General features: G+C 35.2%; 1 protein-coding gene across 5 annotated transcripts in view; it reads left to right on the top strand.

Annotated features, from left to right (window-relative positions):
- The window catches only part of WDR7 (WD repeat domain 7), a 405254-nt gene that overhangs the window by 119279 nt on the left and 266518 nt on the right, over positions 1-19457 (top strand). For all 5 annotated transcript variants that reach the window (XM_009192785.4, XM_009192787.4, XM_003914404.3 and 2 more), the window contains exons 15-16: positions 4425-5194; positions 6731-6819. In XM_009192785.4, the coding sequence (XP_009191049.1) occupies positions 4425-5194; positions 6731-6819 (859 nt within the window). The remainder of the gene's footprint in view (positions 1-4424; positions 5195-6730; positions 6820-19457) is intronic.

Here is a 19457-nt window from a genome sequence, read left to right on the forward strand (position 1 = left end):
GAAAAAGAAAAGATAAAGCACAGTGCTCTGAGAAATAAAAGGGTTATGTATACGTTCTTCAATCTGTCCTGTTTTCTACATGCTCAGTGCTATTGCATACTTTTATCTTCCCTCATCTGGATGGTTTCAGTTGCCTTCCATTTCACATTCATTGCTGATTTTGCTCCCTTTAGCCAACATTGCTGGTAGATAAATGTTTATACAATTAAGTTTGATCATGTTACTCCCCTCATTAAAACTTTTAGACAACAGTTCTCAAACTTTACTGCATAAAGTAATCTGGGGTGCTCATTAGATTCTGACGCATTCCTAAAGATACTGGTTCGGGTCTGATATCAGGCCCAGGAAGCTGTATTTAACAAGCACTCCTGATGATTCTGAGAAAAATACTGCTTTAGTGGCTCCCAAGCCTGCAGGATAAAGCCATTCCTTGCATTCTTCATCTTGGACACTTGTGGTTTCAGCAGTATCCACCGTGTGATGCTTCTGCCTTTGTCCTGTTTCACATCTGGCCATCGTTCTGCCAGGAGTGCTCCTTCATTGCTCATTACATCTTCCGTGAGGGTTTCCTGGTCACCCGAGGTGGAGTTGGTACTTTCTCCATTGGGTCCCCTTCTTGTGCCTTGCCATCTCTCTTTATGGCACCATTCATCCAACATTATAATAACTTATGTACATGTCATCATCTGTTTTGAGTTCCATGACTAGAAAAACCATTTCTGACTCATCTTGGTACCCTCAGTACCCTGCACAAACACAAGACATAATAGGTGTTAGGCAATTGGGAGAATGAATGAATTAAATATACGAGAATGAGATTCGGAAAGTCTTGATTGTTTTCTGCATTTGTAACTTTATATTTATGATTGTGTAGTGTAAATTTATCACATTATTTATGTATTTTAGGATACTTAACTGTAGTATAGAAATATTTAGAGCAGAAGTTTACCCACGGGAAATAGTGATAGATCTGCTTGAAAAATGTGTAAGTAATTTTCAGAAGAGAAGCCACTTGAAATACTTCTTGCAGGATAAGTAGAAGTATGTATGATTTGAGTGTCAGAAGAGAGATTCAGGAGGGAGCATGATTCTGGCATAAGCATATGCAGAAATACAAATGTCTGAAACTACTTGGTCTTGGAAAGTACAAGTGGTTTGATTTGGCGGAAGTTATAGGGATTGTGGTGAGAGATGAACTTGGAAGGGTAAGCAGCAGTATATCTTGGAGGATGTTTTGTGCTTTGCAGGTAAGTCTGGATTTTGTCCTTGGGTTCAACAGAATGTTGAAGTCTCTTAAGCTAGAAAGAAACATGGTCAGATGGGAGGAAATTAAGACAAAAGAGAGACCAATTAAGGGGATTTGTAGTAATTTTATGACAGAAGAGCTGATTGGCAATTTAAAATAATTTTCCAAAAAAATTTTTAAGGCTAGTCAAGTGAAGCAGTGGGAGTGGAGAAGGGACAAAGAAATCTATAACTGGTTGTGACCAATTAGTTCTAAACACCACTGCACTTGGACCAGCCAATTTTATACAATTTTCGTAATAGTCTTTGTTCATTCTGTTAGGTACTGTAATAGCTTTAGACTATACAAGATGAGTAAGACATGATTGGTCCCTGATTTTGAAATGTTCCTGTATAGGAAAATGTAAATATCTAGAACAACAAATTATATAAATGTGGCACAGACATACAAATATGTGATACACAGTAGACATAAAATGTTGTGGGAGTTGAATTCAATAACCTCCTTAGCAGAATTAGTCTCTTTCTCCCACCCCCCGCCAATTTACTGGGGGACAATTGACAAATTGTCAATTGTGTATATCCCAGGTGTACAGTGTGATGATTTGATATACATATACTTGTGGAATAATAGGGCTTCGATGGAAGAGAAGCGATTGGAGTGAAGGAAGAGCATTTTGGGAAGGGGAATAAGTAAAAGGATTTATATGTGAGGGGCCATAATTTTGGTACTAGGGCCTATTTGTTAAAGCTCAGAAGGTATATTTGGGGTCAAACTGTAATGGACTTTGAAGATTGTGCTAAAGGAGTTCACATTTTATTCTAGAGCTTTATTTTCTAATTATTAAAATAATGTATATTGATTACATGATTATATACAATCTAAGAAATATATAGAAATACAAACAAAATGTTCTGTGATTCCATCACAAGATTGTAATTACTATTAATATTTTCACACATTTCTTTCCAGTCACATATATGTGTGTGTGTGTGTATATATTATATGTATATACACATGTATATACACACACACCACCCCCATATAAGCAGTCTTTCTTGCCATGCTTATATATATGTGTGTGTGTGTATATATATATACTTAAGCATTAAATACTTGAAATTGGAACCATAATATGTGTGTGTGTGTGTGTGTACATGTGGGTGTGTGTATAGTTTCACTTAAAATTGGAACATGGGTATTTTTCTACATGGTTAGATGTGCACACAAAATGTGATTTATAAATACTGCAATATTTATTATATGGCTATGCATAAATTATTTACTGGTTTCCTTATTGTAGATATTTACGTGGTTTCTAATTTAAAATATTGGCTACGGTTTCACTGAACATCTTTGAACATAAATCCTTATCTGTATTTCTGACTATTTAAGATAGGATCCTGGAAATAAATGTATTGGATCAAACAATATCAATCAGAAAGGCTCATGAGGTATTTGCCAAATTACTCTTTTAAAACTATTTAAATTCACGCCTGCAGTGTATGAGTTTGACTTTCTCTATACTGTTTTTACTGTCTACTGTTTGCTAATAAGTTAATAAGATAAAACACTTATCTTGTGGTTATTTTAACTGTCATTTCCTTGATGACCAATTTGAGCAGGTTTTCCCTATATTCACCTTTTATGTTTCTTTTACTGTCTTTGCTCTTCATAGTTTTTTTCTTTTTTCTTTTTTTTCTTTTGGCAATAGTATTCTTACTGCTTTTAAGAAATGTTTGTATTTATTACAACTCTTCATTAGTCCTATTTCTGGAACATTTTATTCCTATTTTTTAGTTGTCATTTAACATGTTTTTTTATCATAGTGAACTTTTAAGTATGTTTAGAAAGTCCACTCTCATCTCAAGATCAGATAGATATTCACTTATGTTTTGTTTAGTTTTTAAGAATTTTTGTATTGTCTATTTTTCTTAATAATTCATGATAATGGAAATTTTTTGGTAGAGTGACATGATTAGATTTTTGCCTCAGAAAGAAGTCTGTGGCTCTTTAGAGGTCACATGTGTTGGAGTAAGAGACCAGGGACAGTGAAACCTGTCTTGAGGAGCAAAGATAAGGGTCTGAATTTCTGTCGTGACAGTGGGATAGGAAGAAAACGAAATGATTTCCAACTGATGAATCAGGAGGCCCAGCAGGTTTAGTGAGGGGTGGCGATGAGAACGTTAAAAAGCGAGGTAGGTACTGTGGGATCTCCCAGTACAAACCATTGGGGATAAAGGATTGAAACTCCTTTAGGAGACTGGTCTGGCTGGTGATGGGAAATTAGAAAGCCATCTACATATAGGTGATAGTTCCCATGTGGGAGGAAGAATGAGTTATCAGGGCAGCTGCCTGAGAGGGGGAGATTGACAGAGGTAGAAGACTTACCAGGAAGTACTCTCCAGTTAAGTCTTTATTACGCTCCAGGATGCTGGGGAGGCGGCTTTTTATTCTTTCTTTTAGTTCTTTCTCTGTCTCTGTCTCTTTTTCTTTCTGTCTCAGCAAAAAATAACAATGTCATATACTGCAAAGACATTAAGGAAGAGAGGGACTGAAGAATTTTCATTGGATTAGTCTACTACTTTCAGTAAATTTTGCTAAAAGGGACTGAAATTTGGCTAGAAGAGGAGAGAAATAGAAAAGGGAGCATGGTCAAAAGATAGCATTTTTTAAAGGATCTAAGTAAACTCTAATATGTTCTTTATTCAGGAAATGGAATCTTTGAATAGGGAGATTGAAGGTAAAATGGAAAAAGGAGGGATATGATGGTTGTAGCAACTTAAAGAATCAGGAGCCACGATAAACGGATTATTCCATCAGGTGGAACAGTAGTTTGTTCTCAGAAACAGGATTTGCTCCTAAATTATTGAAACAAATTTTAATCTGTACTATGAGTAAAGAGACTCCCTGCTTCAATAATAAACTGTTATTTTCTTGGTTTTTAAACTAATGGGCAATTTTGTGATTGTTTCAGCCTGAAGTTCTTCTAATTGTGTAAGCTGATATGTTACATGCTGCTGATTGGCAAAGTTAGTATGTTACTTTTCATGATACAGGTTCCTAGAAGGACAGCTTAATAAGCATGTTAATTCCTCTGATTATTTATTGCTTATTAATTAATGTATGAAATTAAGCACTTTTAATTATAACTATCTTTTAAAAATATTTATTACAGGGAAATTTACCTAAATATTCTCATAACTCCCTGATGGTTCAAGCAATAAAGACAAACCTAACAGACCCGGACATACATGTGCTATTCTTTGATGTGGAAGCGTTGATTATTCAACTCCTGACTGAAGAAGCCTCTAGGCCGAATACTGCGCTTATTTCCCCAGAGAATTTGCAAAAAGCATCTGGCAGTTCAGACAAAGGGGGCTCTTTTTTAACTGGAAAACGGGCAGCAGTTCTCTTCCAACAAGTGAAAGAAACAATCAAAGAGAACATCAAGGAACACCTCCTTGATGATGAAGAGGAGGATGAGGAGATAATGAGGCAGAGAAGGGAAGAAAGTGATCCTGAATATCGGTCCAGCAAATCAAAGCCATTGACCCTATTAGAATATAATTTAACTATGGACACTGCAAAGCTGTTTATGTCCTGCCTTCACGCCTGGGGTTTGAATGAAGTACTGGATGAAGTTTGCCTGGATCGCCTTGGAATGCTGAAACCCCACTGCACAGTATCGTTTGGTCTCTTGTCGAGAGGAGGCCACATGTCACTGATGCTGCCGGGTTATAATCAGCCTGCTTGTAAACTGTCACACGGGAAATCAGAAGTGGGAAGGAAGCTACCAGCGACTGAGGGAGTAGGAAAGGGAACTTACGGAGTGTCCCGTGCTGTCACCACACAGCATCTCCTGTCTATCATTTCTTTGGCAAATACTTTAATGAGTATGACCAATGCAACTTTTATTGGTGATCATATGAAGAAGGGTCCTACCAGGTGTGACCATGATAGTTTGATTTTATTAAGTTTCAAAAAAAGAAACCTGTTTTATTTTTTCATTGTTGATTACTCTTTTTTGGCTCTACACAATTTTATTATATTAGTGTCATCTCAGTTTTTTCCTTTTTACGCTTTAAAACACCAGTTTCAAAATGCCCAGTTAAAACATAATAAAATTATACTATTTTATGTATACGTTGGCATACTTAGATGTTATTTTTTAAAAATTTGGAATGAGAGAGGTAGTCATATAGACTAGCTCTTGTAAATATAATTATGAAATTGTATATGTACTTGAAGTTTGCCCTAATATTCAATTCAAAATATATATTTGAGGCTGGGCATGGTGTCTCACACTTGTAATCCCAGCACTTTGGGAGGCTGAAGCAGGAGGATCACTTGAAGCCAGTAGTTTGAGACCAGCCTGAGCAACATAGTGAGACCCTGCCTCTACAAAAATAAAAATAAAAAAAATTAGCTGGGCATGGTGGTTACACGTATGTAGTCCCAGCTACTTGGGGGGCTGAGGTGGGAGGGTTGCTTGAACCTGGACGTTCATGGCTGCAGTGAGCCATGATTGTGCCACTGTACTCCAGCCTAAGCAACAGAGTAAGACTCTGTTTCCAAAAAGAAAAAATAAAAATAAAAATTGTGTATTTGGTTAAATGCTTCTTCTCATTGTAACTTATATGTAATGATTGGCATGTGTTCAGAGATTTGGCTTCAGAATTTTGTGAGAAGTATAGTCAGAATTTTTCAATAGAGAAAGAAAAAACTTTTAAAAATGCAGAATACTATTTTAATATTTCTAGAATACTTAGACAAAATTTGTCCTTTTATGGAGGCAACTTTTTATTATACTCTATTGAGCATTTACCATATGAAGAATTAAAAACAATTCTAACAAATACTTATATAGCACTTACTTTGTGTCGGTCTGTGTTGTAAGTACTTTACAAAAACTAAGTTGTTAGTGCCCTTAACCCTATAAGGTATGTACTTTTATTATCCCTTTATTACAGATAACAAAACTGAGACACAGAGAGATGATGTAATGTGCCCAAAGTAACATAGCCAGTAAGTGGTAGTGTCAGAATTCACAACTGAGACAGTATGCCTCTACAGTCCAAGATTTCTTAATGCCTAAAGACTGTTTTCAAGTTTTTGGGCTGAATGCTTTTAATCTATCTTTCTGTGAATTCACTTGGACTAATGCTGTGGAGTAGGCTGAAATCTCAGCATCTGAATATTAAAGAACAAAGGTTTAAGTACAATGTTAGAAAATATTTCTTAAACTAATATAAAGCACAAATTGTACATGTCAGATTTTTACTTGCTAATCATTTACTCATTTGAAATGGAAAACGTTAATAGGTCCAAACCAAAATAATCTTTCTGGAATGGTAAATTGAAAATGTTCTATATATGTTTGTTTTGTGATTTGTTTAGAAGTAGAAAATTTTTTATTTTAAATAATTCTGCAAACATGACGGTGTCAAAATATATCTTGTATTTTGTTTCTTCTTTTTTAAGGCCACCTAGACCAAGCACCCCAGACCTTTCTAAGGCAAGGGGTTCCCCTCCAACTTCCAGTAATATTGTGCAAGGACAGATTAAACAAGGTAAAATTAAATCTTATTAAGTAATTGACATGACATTTCAGCTCTAGAAACTGAGGAGGCAGAGCTAATGTATAATCATAATATTTGTTTGTCTTGGGTTGTTAAAAGAGAGAAAAGTTGTTATATTCCAGATGTAAATATGGATAATTAAGATGTCAGTTAAGAATAAATCAGATTTATTTAGAAAGTGATAAATGAACATATTTCAAATAATTTTATTATACTGTCTTTGGCCTAATTTTTATATATTAGGGGCACCTTAACTTGACAACAGTAGTGTTTTAATTGTGTGTATCTTGAGTTTAAAAGTTATATGTATTTTAAACTACATTTAGAAATGCTTAAGTTCATAGTTCCATACTATAGCTCATCTCCTGCCATTTTCCCATAGTTCATGTGTTGTGATTCACAAGCGGAAATCCTTGTTAAACTATTCTTTTTATCTTTTCTTTTTATTTAAGTCATTATATAATTAACTTTCACCTATACTTTGCTTTTCATTAGGAGATAGAAGAGAAGAAAGGTTGAGTTTCTCTTCCTTTACTAATAATTCCTACATATTCCTGAGTATAATTAATATACTTAGATGTATCTGTGTATATCTTTTATATTCCTATTAAGACTGACAAATGAGCTAATCAAGAGAGTTGGGGAGTTATGTCTACTTAGAGAACTTTCCTTTAGGCAAAGAGTTAATACTGACTCTTCACAGAATGTGATAGAGAAAAGTAAAGAAGTAAGCAACAGATGGGTTGATGTAGGTTCTGCTTATAAATGGTGGCCTACTGGCATTTTTCTCCCCTACCCCTGTACTTTTTTTTTAAGTTTGAAAGAGTCAAACAGTAGTTTACAAGGTTTGTTAAATAGTAGACCCCCAACTTTACATCTGTAGTTGTCCCCTTCCACAGGACAAGTACTTTTATCTGTCTTAGCTGATTATTTGAGACTTACTTTAACATCCTTAAATGGTTTGCTTGATTTTTAGCATTAGGCACTGTCAGATGGTTCTCATTATGGAAGATAAACTCCCACACTTTCTATGCCATTCCCATCCATCATTTCCAACCCCACACGGTCACCCTTCTCATTTCCCTGACCCCAGGCACATCACCATGCCTGACTAATTTTTTCTATTTTTAGTAGAGATGGGGTTTTGCCCTTCTGCCCAGGCTGGTCTCGAACTCCTGAGCTCAGGCAGTTCACCCACTTTGGCCTCCCAAAGTGCTGGAATTACAGGCATGAGCCATTGCATCTGGCCAATAAAATTTCTTTGTAGATGATAGTATGTTTCTGGGCTGTTTGATTCCATTGATTGATTTGTCTAGCCTTATGTCTTAATTACTGTTGCTCTATAATGAGACTTGATATTCAGTAGATGAAATCTTACCACCTTATTCTTTTTAAAGTGTGTCTTGGCTATTTTTGTCTGTTTGAATTGCAATATAAATTTTAGAATCAGTTTCTCAATTGCCACAGAAACCTGTTGTGATTTTAATTGCAGTTATATTGAATTTAGATAAGTTTGGAGATAATTAATATCTTTATGGGATTCACTCATTATACATCAACTTAATATGTCTCTATATTTATTTAGGTGTTCTTTATCTATCATAACTATAGTTTTATGTGTACAGGTTTTATATATTTTTTAGATATATAGCATTTATATATCTAAATATTGGATTCGGATATTAGATTTAAAAAATTTTCTTAACTGGTAATGTTTAACTATTTTTCATTTCTGTGCCCCAGTATGGAATGCAGTTGATTTTTGTATACTAATGTTGTATCAAGCAATCTTGCTCAATTCACCTATTAATTAAAATAATTTATCTGGGGATTCCTTTGAATGTCAGGGTAATCGTATGAGATAACCTTTTCTATTCCTAGTCTTAAAGGGAAAACTTTTAAACCTTTCATAATTATGATGTTTCCTGTGTGCTTTTATAGATGTTAAGAAACTAGTTACCTTTTATTCCTTCTTTGCTAATGTTTATCATCAGTGTATTTGGATTTTATCATACCTTTTCTATATTGATTGAGATGATTGTGTAACTTTTAATTTTCCTCTATTAATGTGGCAAATTTAGAACATAAACACAATATTGCATCCTAGAATAAAACCAATTTTGTTGTGATATATTATTGTCTTATAAATTATTGTATTTGATTTATTTATTTTTTTATTTAGGAAAACTTTTTTTTTTCTAATGTTGTTAGAAGCTTTCAGATTATTTAGGTTACAAAAACTTGAGTTGTGGAATGTTTTCTTTTTTTTCTATTTTCATGAAGAGTTTGTATAAGATTGGCAACATTTCTTTCATAAATTCAAACTCTAGATTTAAATTTGCTGGATTTAGATCTAGAGTTTTCTTTGTAGGCAGTTTTTAATTCTGTGTTCAACTTATCTCATTGTTTGACTTTTCAGATTTTGTTTCTTTGGTGTCAGTTTTGTTAAGTAGTACATATTTAGGAGTTTCTCTGGTTCTAAATTTTCAAATATATTGACATTTGAGATTATAATAAATCTTTCCGGCGTCTGTGGTGTGTCCTTATTTTTATTCCTGATTTTAATAATTTATGTCTTCTCTCTTTTTGCTTCATCAGTCTTACCAGGGGGTTATCAATCTTATTAGTCATTTTAATGAACTCAATTTGACTTTATCTTTTATAGTGCATATTTTTCCCCCACTTCCTTAAATTCTGCTCTTTATTTACATCTTCCTCCATTTTTTTGGATTCAATGTGCTAGGTTTTTTTTTTGACTTCTTAAGATGGATGGCTATGTACTGATTTTCAGCCCTTCTTTCTTTTGTGTGTGTGCCAAAAATCGTGTCACCTGTGAATAAAGGTAATTTTACTTCTTTTCAATTAGTATGCATTCTATTTTATTTTTCTTACCTTATTACACATGTTAGGACTTCCAGAATGACGTTGAATTGAAAAAGGTAGAGCAGACATTCTTGCCTCATTCCTGATCTGAGGGATAAAGCATTGAGTCTTTCACTGCTGAGTATAATGTTAGCTGTGAGTTTTTCTTTGATGTTCTTTTTTTTTTTTTTTTTTTTTTTTGAGATGGAGTCTGGCTGTGTTGCCCAGGTTGGAGTACAGTGGCGCCATCTCGGCTCACTGCAAGCTCCGCCTCCCAGGTTCACACCATTCTTCTGCCTCAGCCTCCCAAGTAGTTGGGACTACGGGCGCCCCCCACCCCACTCGGCTAATTTTTTGTAATTTTAGTAGATTTGGGGTTTTACTGTGTTAGCCAGGATGGTCTCCATCTCCTGACCTCATGATCCTGCCGCCTTGGCCTCCCAAAGTGCTGGAATTACAGGCGTGAGCCACCGCACCAGGCCTTCTTTAATGTTCTTTATCAGGTTGAAAAATTCCATTCTATTCTTAGTTTGTTGAGATTTAAAAAATTATGAATAGATGTTAGACTTTATTCAGATGTTTTTTCTGCATCTATTGAAATGATTATTTGATTTTTGTCTTTTCTTAATAAGACAAAGTATATTGACTTTTGAGTTTTAAAACAACCTTGCAATATAGACCACATTTTGAATTACCAATTTCATAGTTTGTTAGGTACAATTTGCTAAAATTTTGTTAAGGGTGTTCATGAGGAAGTTTGGTCTTCAGTTTTCAATTCTATTAATGCCTTTGTCCAGTTTTGCTGATAGGATAATGCTGGCCTCACAGAATGAATTCGGAGGTAGCCCCTTTCCCTGTATTTTCTGGAAGGGTGTGTGTAGACTGTTCATTCTTCCATATTTGGTTGATCTAATTCACTAGTGAAAGCCCAGGAGTTTTTTTTATGGGAAGGTTTTTAACTACAGATTTAAAAGTACTCTAGATATAGGGCTATTCTGCTTGTTTTTAAAAATGTCTACTTGGGTGAACTTTGATCATTTGTGTCAATTTTATCATCAAAAAGTTGTGCATAATCTTTTATTTTCCTTTTACTATCATATTTGTAGGATTTGAAATTATATTTACTCTTTCATTTCTGTTGTTCATAATTTATGTTTTTTCCTGTTTTCTTGATCAGTCTGGCTTGTAGCTTAGCAATTTTATGGATCTTTTCAAAGAACCAGCTTTCTATTCATCAATATCTGTTATTTTTCTATTTCATTGATTTTTGATTTGATTATTATTTATTTTTTCCATTTTAAATGTGCTCTTATTTTTTAGTTTCTTAAGGTAAAAGCTGTGATCATTGATTTGAAACCTTTCTCCTTTTCTAATATAGGCATTCAATGCTACAAATTTTCCCCTAAGTATTATTTTAGTGGCATTACACACACTTTGCCATATATTACTTTTAATTTTCCTTTTGATTTTTTTTCTTTTACCCATGGATAATTTAGTAATGCGTTAATAAAATTTCAAAACACTTGGGGATTTTCCTAGGATCTGTCTGTTACTGGTTTTCGTTTTATGATCAGATACTGTATTTTGTGTGGTTTGAATCCTTTGACATTTTTTTCAATTGATTGTGTTTATTTATGGTCCAATAAAATTGCATACATTTATAGTGTACAACATGATGTTTTGATACATGTGTACATTGTGGGATGGCTACATCAAGCTAATTAACATATCTATGACCTCATATATGTATCATTTTATGTGTGTGTTGAGAACACTTAAAATTACTCCCTTGGCAATTTTTAAGTCTGTAATACATTGTTACTAACTATAGTCACCATGTTGTACAATATGAATCCTTTTGAATTTATTGAGATTTGTTTTGTGGCCCCAAATATAGTCTGTCTTGGTAAATATACTGTGTGTGCTTCAGAAGAATGTGTATTCTGCTGTTGTTGGGTGGAATATTTTGTGACTATCAGTCAGGTCAAGTTGCCTGTGTTCAAGTTTAGTATATATTTGCTGATTTTTCTGCCTGCTTGCCTTTATCAATTAAATAAGGGTATTGAATCTGCAGCTATAATTATGGGTTTGTTTATTCCTTCTTACATTTGTATCCCAGTTTTTGCTTCATGTATTTTGAAGCTCTGTTATTAGGTGCATAAACCTTTGGAATTTTTATTTCTTCTTGATTATTTGACTCTCATCATTATGAAATGACCTTCTTTATCCTTGGTAATATCCTTTGCTCTGAAATTTACTTTGTTTATAATAATAGAGTAATTTCAGCATTTTTGGCTACTGTTATCATAGTATAACCTTTTATCATCCTTTTACTTTTTACCTATTTGGCTCTTTAAGATGTGTTTCTTGTAGGCAGCATATAGTGGGTCTTATTTTTTAATCCAGTCTGACCTACTTTTTACTTGAGATGCATAAGCCATTTACATTTAATGTGATTGTTGATATAGTTAGGTTTGAATCTGTTATCCTGCTACCTTATTTTTCTCTTTGTTGAGTTTATTTTTTGTTCTTTTTCTTTTTCTGCTGTCTTTTAGACTAATAAAATTTTGTATGATTCCATTTTATCTCCTTTATGGTTTATAAGCTAATTTTTAATTTTATTATTTTAGTAGTTTTTTAAGAGTCTGTAGTCTATGTCTCAGTTATCACAGTGTACATTCAAGTGGTATTATACTATTTAACATTTAATATAAATGTTAAACCTTATTATATTAGCATTTGTCATCTCCTGGTCTTTATGCTACTGTTGTCCTGTATTTTACTTTTATATATGTTATAAACCTCACAAATTATTCTTATGATTTGTGTTTAATAGTAATTATATTTTAAAGAGACTGAAATAGGGAAAAATACATATTTATCCATGTAGTTACCTTTTTTGGTATTCTACATTCCTTTGTGTAGGATTTTTGTCTGGCATAATTCTTCTTCTAACAAAAGGACTTACTTTAAGCTTACTTTGTGTGTGTATGTACCTATTTATTTATTTACTTTAAGTTCTGGGATCCATGTGCTGAACATGCAGGCTGGCTACGTGGGTACACTGAACATGCAGGCTTGATACGTGGGTACACTGAACATGCAGGCTTGCTACGTGGGTACACTGAACATGCAGGCTTGCTCGCATTGAATTTACTAATGAACATGCAGGCTGGCCCTGCGATGGGTTACACTGAACATGCAGGCTGGCTACGTGGGTACACTGAACATGCAGGCTTGCTACGTGGGCTACGCGGACAATACAGGCCTTCAGCTCACGATGGGCACCTGAACATGCAGGCTGGCTACGTGGGCACACTGAACGAAAATGCAGGCGAGGCTGACTCACGTGGGCACACTGAACTGTCTGAGCTGGCTACGTGGGTACACTGAACATGCAGGCTGGCTACGTGGGTACACATGTGCCGTGTTGTTTTGCTGCACCTGTCAACCCGTCGTCTAGGTTTTAAGCCCCACATGCTAAGCTTTCTTTTAGTGAGGATCTGCTCTTCAGGTTTTTGTACATTTGAAAACATCTTTGTTTGTCTACATTTTTGAAAGCTTTTTTTTTTTTTTCTGGTATAGAATTCCAGGTTGACTTTTTATATCTTTTAATACTTTGAAGATGATATTCTGTTGTCTTCTTGTTTGCATTAGTTCTAACAAGATCTGATGGCATTCTTATCTTTGTTCCTCTAACTGTAACATTGCTAATCTTGGTGCTTTTACGATTTTCTATTTATCACTGGTTTAGAGCAGTTTGATTATGTGGTTCTTCAGTGTAGTGTTCTTCATGTTTCTTGTGGTTGGGGTTCATGAAGTTTATTAATTTTGAAAAATTTTCAATAATTATTTCTTCAAATATTCATTCTGCCCTTTCCTCTCTCCTCTCTCTAAGGGACTCAAATTACATGTACATTAGGCTGATTGAAGTTGTTTCACCTATCACGGTGCTTTTTTATTTCTGGATTATTTGTCCTCTCTGTGTTTTGATTGAGATAGTTTCTATTGCAACATCTTCAAGTTTATTAGTTTTTTCTCAGCAATGTGTAATATGCCATTGGTCCCATCCAGCACACTTTAAAAATTTATTTATTTATTTTTTATAGAGACAGTGTCTTGCTGTGTTGCCTAGGTTGGTCTTGAACCCCCAGGCTCCAGCAACTTTCCCCGTCTTGGCCCCCCAAAGTGCTGGGATTCCAGGCATGAGTGACCATGCCCGACTGTCATCCAATGCACTTTAAATCTCAGACATTGTTATATGTGTCCACAGAATTTTGATTTGGGTCTTAAAATTTTTGTTTTCCTTGTCTCTACCTAACTGCTTTGAATACATGGATTGCAGTTATAATAAATGTTTTAGCACCCTTCACTGATAATTTTGATAGCTCTGTCAGTTCTGGGTTGGTTTAAATTAATTCTTCTCCTCCTTGTGGACTGTGCTTTCCTGCCTCCTTGCATGTTTGATAATCTTAGATTAGATGGAAGATGTTTGAATTTTACCTGTTTGGGTACTGGACACTTTTGTGTTCTTAAAAATCTTGAGCTGTGTTATGGGATGCAGTTATGTCATGTGGAAACAGTTTCTTTTTCTTTCCTGGTCTTGCTTTTATGACTTGTTAGGTGGATTTGGAGCAGTGCTCTAAGATGAATTACTCCCCATTACTGAGGCCAAACCTTCCAGAATAGCCAATGTCCTGTGAATTATGAGGTTTTCCATTTAGGCTGTTGGGAGCAGGCACTGTTTCTGGTCCTTTAGATGTTTTTCCCCCACCTCGAGTAGTTTCTTTACAGACATGTACTGATTGGTGTTCTGCTGAATACTTGAGGGAGATCCTCTGAAGAACTTTGATCTTTGCAGCTCCCTTCTCTCTGTCCATTGAATTCTAGCTGGCCTGATTTCCTGAGACTCTCAGCTTTGTCTCCTGAACTCAGGGAAACTGCTGGGCTGCTCACTTTGTTCTCCACGTAGCTTCACCTAGGAACTCTCTTAAGGCAATAAGCTGAGGTAATCATAGGGTCATAGGGCTCACGTTGCTTGTCTCCCATCTCTCGGTCCTTCATTGCATGATGCCCAGTGGCTTGAAAACCATTGTTTTATACATTTCATCTTTTTGTTTGTCTATTTTTGGTTGTTTTGGGCTGGATTGAGAATCTGTTTCTTGTTGCTCCATCTTGGCCAGAAGTGGAAGTTCCTTTCCCTTTATTTAAAAATGTTCCAAATATCTATTTTTTTAGAAAGTAAAAATTATTTGTATATATGGAGTTGTGATATTTTTAGAGTGTTATTACTGGTAAAAATGAAAACAGGCTCATATTGGCAAGGGACTTGCTTAATGTATTCTTGGTAATAGTAGTATGATTAGGACACAGCCAGTGCTTTTAGACTCTAGATCCTGTGCTTTTTCTGCAATAGTATATGTTTTATTTTTCCAAATTCATTGGAAATATTTTCCAGGATATACTCAACAAATCAGTGGCGGGACGATTCATTTAAGTTTGACTTCTGTTAGAGATATTGTTATCCTCCTCATCATCTTCATTATGATTGTGGTGATTCTTCTTGAATTACAAGAAGCAGTTGGTGATTCTTCTTGAATTACATTTTTCCTTGTCTGTAATCATAGTAGATAGAAACATTCTCATATAATTTGTGACATTGTCATGATGCATTATATATTCACCACCATGATGGTGTTAGATTTGCTCACCTGGTCAAGTCTGAAGATTTTAAAGTTGGAATACTTTATTATTGCTTCTCTCAGAAAAGCATTGAGTTTTGAGAGCAGTGAGGAAGGTTTTGAAAATTGGGTCTTTTTTTAAAAAAGCATTTATTTAAGGCAATAGAGTTAGGAATTTTCATTTGGAAAGCACATATGCTTTTCTTCTAAAGTAAATGAAGGCCAGCAGTTCCTACTGAGAGAGAGCTGCATAGTAAAATACTTTAGAATACCATTATGAAGCTCACTTTCTATTTTAGTATTGGAATTAATATATAGTGTAATTGTTTTCTCAAAAATATTTATTAAGTCCTTTTTGTCTCCTAACAACTCTGTTAGGGAGGTTAGAGAGGTTGGTCTGACGTATACTCTCTTGAGTAGTATATATCTAGTTGATAACATGAACATAAATAACCAATTTACGGTTGGAAGTGGTAAGAGATACAAAGGGCTCTGAGTTCTCTAAGGTTTCAGCAGTTAGAGCATTATTTCTTCATTTTTCTACTCTGGCTTTTCTTAGCTTGGTTTGCTTTTAAATATTTTCCTCTTGTGTTTTTTATTTCCTGACTTCCTCTACTGTGCACATCGATTCACGATGTCTTTAAGTTGTATTGCAAACATGAATATGCGTCTTTTCAATAAGTTGTCACTTACATGTTGGCTAATACTTGTTCAGCTGCCAAATAATCTATATGAAGTAAAGACTTCAGCTGGGGATTGGAACTTTCATAGATATTTGGGTTTGATAATAAAGATAGTTTAGATAGTTCAGCTTATATAATTTTCCATAACCAATATTAGGGCACTTCATTGGAAAGTAGTATCTTCACAAGAGGTTTATTTTGCCTAACAGTAGACTTGTTAATTCAATGTTTGTCAATAATTAACATTTACCGTCAGTTGTCTACTTTTTTTTATACAGTTTATTTTTTTTTTTTGTTTGACACTCAATTTTGCGGTTTATGAAACATGCTACTTGAGAAAAAGAGATCAGAGATATCAAATAACCACACTTTCATTCATGGCAAATATAGCCCTAAGTCTGCTCATGGCTTTAGGATTTTCTACTTTTTTTTTTCCTTTGAGACAGAGTCTCACTCTGTTGTCCAGGCTGGACTGCAGTCTGGTCATGGCTTACCGCAGCCTTGACCTCCTGAATAGCTGGGACTATAGTCAAAGGCCACCATGCCCAGTTAATTTTAAATTTTTTGTAGAAATGGAGTTTCACCATATTGCCCAGCCTGGTTTCGAACTCCTGGGCTCAAGTGATCCTCCCACCCCAACCTCCCAAAGTGCTGCGATTACAGGTGTAAGCCTCTGTGCCTAACTGTTCAACGTTCTAATGTACTGTATTTCTCTCTATTCATTAATCTCATGACATAAGTCTCTGGTCTGTGTCTCTTGTGTTATCTTGATTGTGACCATATTTTTATGTTTAGTAGTTGCATCTTTACTCAGTGGGAGGTGCCCAAGCAAGTTTAAGCAATGTAAAGTTTAAGATTATATTATGTTCTTCGCAACTTTATTTTTCAGAAATGAGTTCAATTTAGGATGTCTAACCTTAGAAGTAAGAGGTAGTCGTTGTTAAATTATCTCAGGAAAGAGTTACGTAAATTAACCAATAGTTTAATCACTATTCTTTTCCAGGATTTATAGAGAAATAAACAGTACTTAACATAGAGTCCATATATCATATTAAGGAATGGATCTGAGAATCCCTTAAAATTTTGTGTGTTTGACCTTCTGTGCCTTTATTTTTTTAAATTGGTGTACACCCTTGATTTGCTGTGGAAGCTCAAAGGGTAGGGACATTTTTTTTTCTGCTTTGTTTAGTGATTTATCCCACGAGCTTGGAACAGTGGCTGATACATAGAAGGAGCTCAGCAAATATTTACTGAATGAATGAATCTATAGATAACCTTCTCTTTATGTTTCTGGAGTCAATATGTCAATATTGGTGCTGAGGCTATAAGGGCTGACAAATCTCTGCCCTCACGGTGCTTATTATGTCTATTGGAGGAAATGCACAGGAGTGCAATTTATGATAATATTTTAATTGGTTATTGTATGCTTTTCTAGATAATGAGTGCCTTGAGGGCAGACACTTTGTCTAATCTTTGTGTGTTTTTGTGTGCTTAGCCCAATACTGACATATAGTAATTGTCACTTATTTAGTGTTCAGTGAAGTAGAAAATTTTAATAGCCTTCATATACCGAATTCAAGTTAGTGTTTATGTTATAAATTTGTCTTTTACAATAATGAATTCTCTCCCCATCGTTCTTGGTCTTAGAAAACTCATTGGCTTATTTTGTGTATTAGTAATGAGGGAAACCTTTTACAGAAACTTTGTCTGTTTTTTGACTTTTTGATTTGAGTTATAGGCCAAGGTAAAATTTTCATCACACCTGTGTTTATTGCACTTCTGATATAATCCAGTGGTGATCTACAGGTGAAGTAGTATGCCTGTATTTTTTAAACATTATGAGCACCTTCATGTGTTGTCTTGTGTACCTGTTGTTTGTCAGCGTGCCATCTTGGGCTGCTAATTCATTCTGCTCTGGTAAGTCCTTACGTTTCTGCTGCCTGCACCTTTGTACTGCCCTATTGCCCTAGTTTTTTGTGTTCTTCTTTTATGCTGTTTTAAGGATACCTTTTTTTTTTCCTCCCTAAGAATGTTTGGACGTTGCATTTCTATATAGCTTCTATATGTGTTCAGTTGGTGGTTTCCTATCTAATGGAGAGGGTCTAGATTATTAATGAGTCGATCACTTGAATAAGGTTTTCATATATTGTTTGTATCAGCACCATGATGAGTGGTATTAATGAATTTATAACATGACTAAATATATTTACTTAGTACATACCATGCACTTTCCTCTGTGTTTTTCATTTATTGCCTACAACAACTGACCGAAACAATTATGCCCATATTGCCCAAGAACTCTGCAGTGACTTTTTAGGTTAGGAATTTGTTTATGAAATGCTGTGTCCAGAAACACCAATACCACCAAAACTTTAACATTGTGTAAGTAGTATATTTGAAATTATCATAGCTGCTAATGTAATTGCTTTTGTCATTAGTTTCCAAACACATCTCTGTTTCATGATCATAGTACTTATATGATGTTCATTTTCTCTGTATGGTTTCTTGTAACATTTGGACCAACTTTAACAGTTTCATTAGTTACATATAAGGAGTAAAAATGTTATTGGCCTTCTTAATAGTAACCCTAAGCTAAAGAGAGGACAACGGAGATTGGTCAGGAGATGTGTGTTTCTTAAAAATGTGGAAGAAAGGTGGAGCGTGGTGGCTCATGCCTTTAGTCCTAGCAATTTGGGAGGCTAAGGTAGGCAGATTGCTTGAATCCAAGGGTTTGAGACTAGCCTGGGTGACATGGCAAAACCCCATCTCTACAAAAAAAAAATACAGGCCAGGCACGGTGGTTCACGCCTATAATCCTGGTACTTTGGGAGATCAAGGTGGGCAGATCACCTGAGGTCTGGAGTTTGAGACCAGCCTGACCAACATGGAGAAACCCCATCTCTACTAAAAATACAAAATTAGCTGGGTTTGGTGGTGCACACCTATGATCCCAGCTGCTCAGGAGGCTGAGGCAGGAGAATCGCTTGAACCCAGGAGGCGGAGGTTGTGGTGAGCCGAGACCATGCCATTGCACTCCAGCCTGGGCAACAAGAGTGAAACTCCATCTCAAAACAAACAAACAAACAAACAAACAAAACTACAGAAATTACCTGGGTGTGATGGTGTGCACCTGTAGTCCCAGCTACTCAGGATGCTGAGGTTGGGAAGATGGCTTGAGACTGGTTGGTTGAAGCTGCAGTGAGCTGTGATCACACCACTACACTCCAGCCTGGGTGACAGAGCAAGACCCTGTCTCCAAAAAAAAAAAAGACAATTTTTGCATTTTTAGACTCCTGAATGCAAACTGTCAGTCAAATAAAAGGCAGAATAATGGCAATTTCAGACACTCATAGTCTTAAAAAATTACTATTACTATATCCTTTTCTCAGCAAAGTTTTGCAAG

This window comes from Papio anubis, chromosome 19, assembly GCF_008728515.1.
Source record: "Papio anubis isolate 15944 chromosome 19, Panubis1.0, whole genome shotgun sequence".
Taxonomy (NCBI): domain Eukaryota; kingdom Metazoa; phylum Chordata; class Mammalia; order Primates; family Cercopithecidae; genus Papio; species Papio anubis.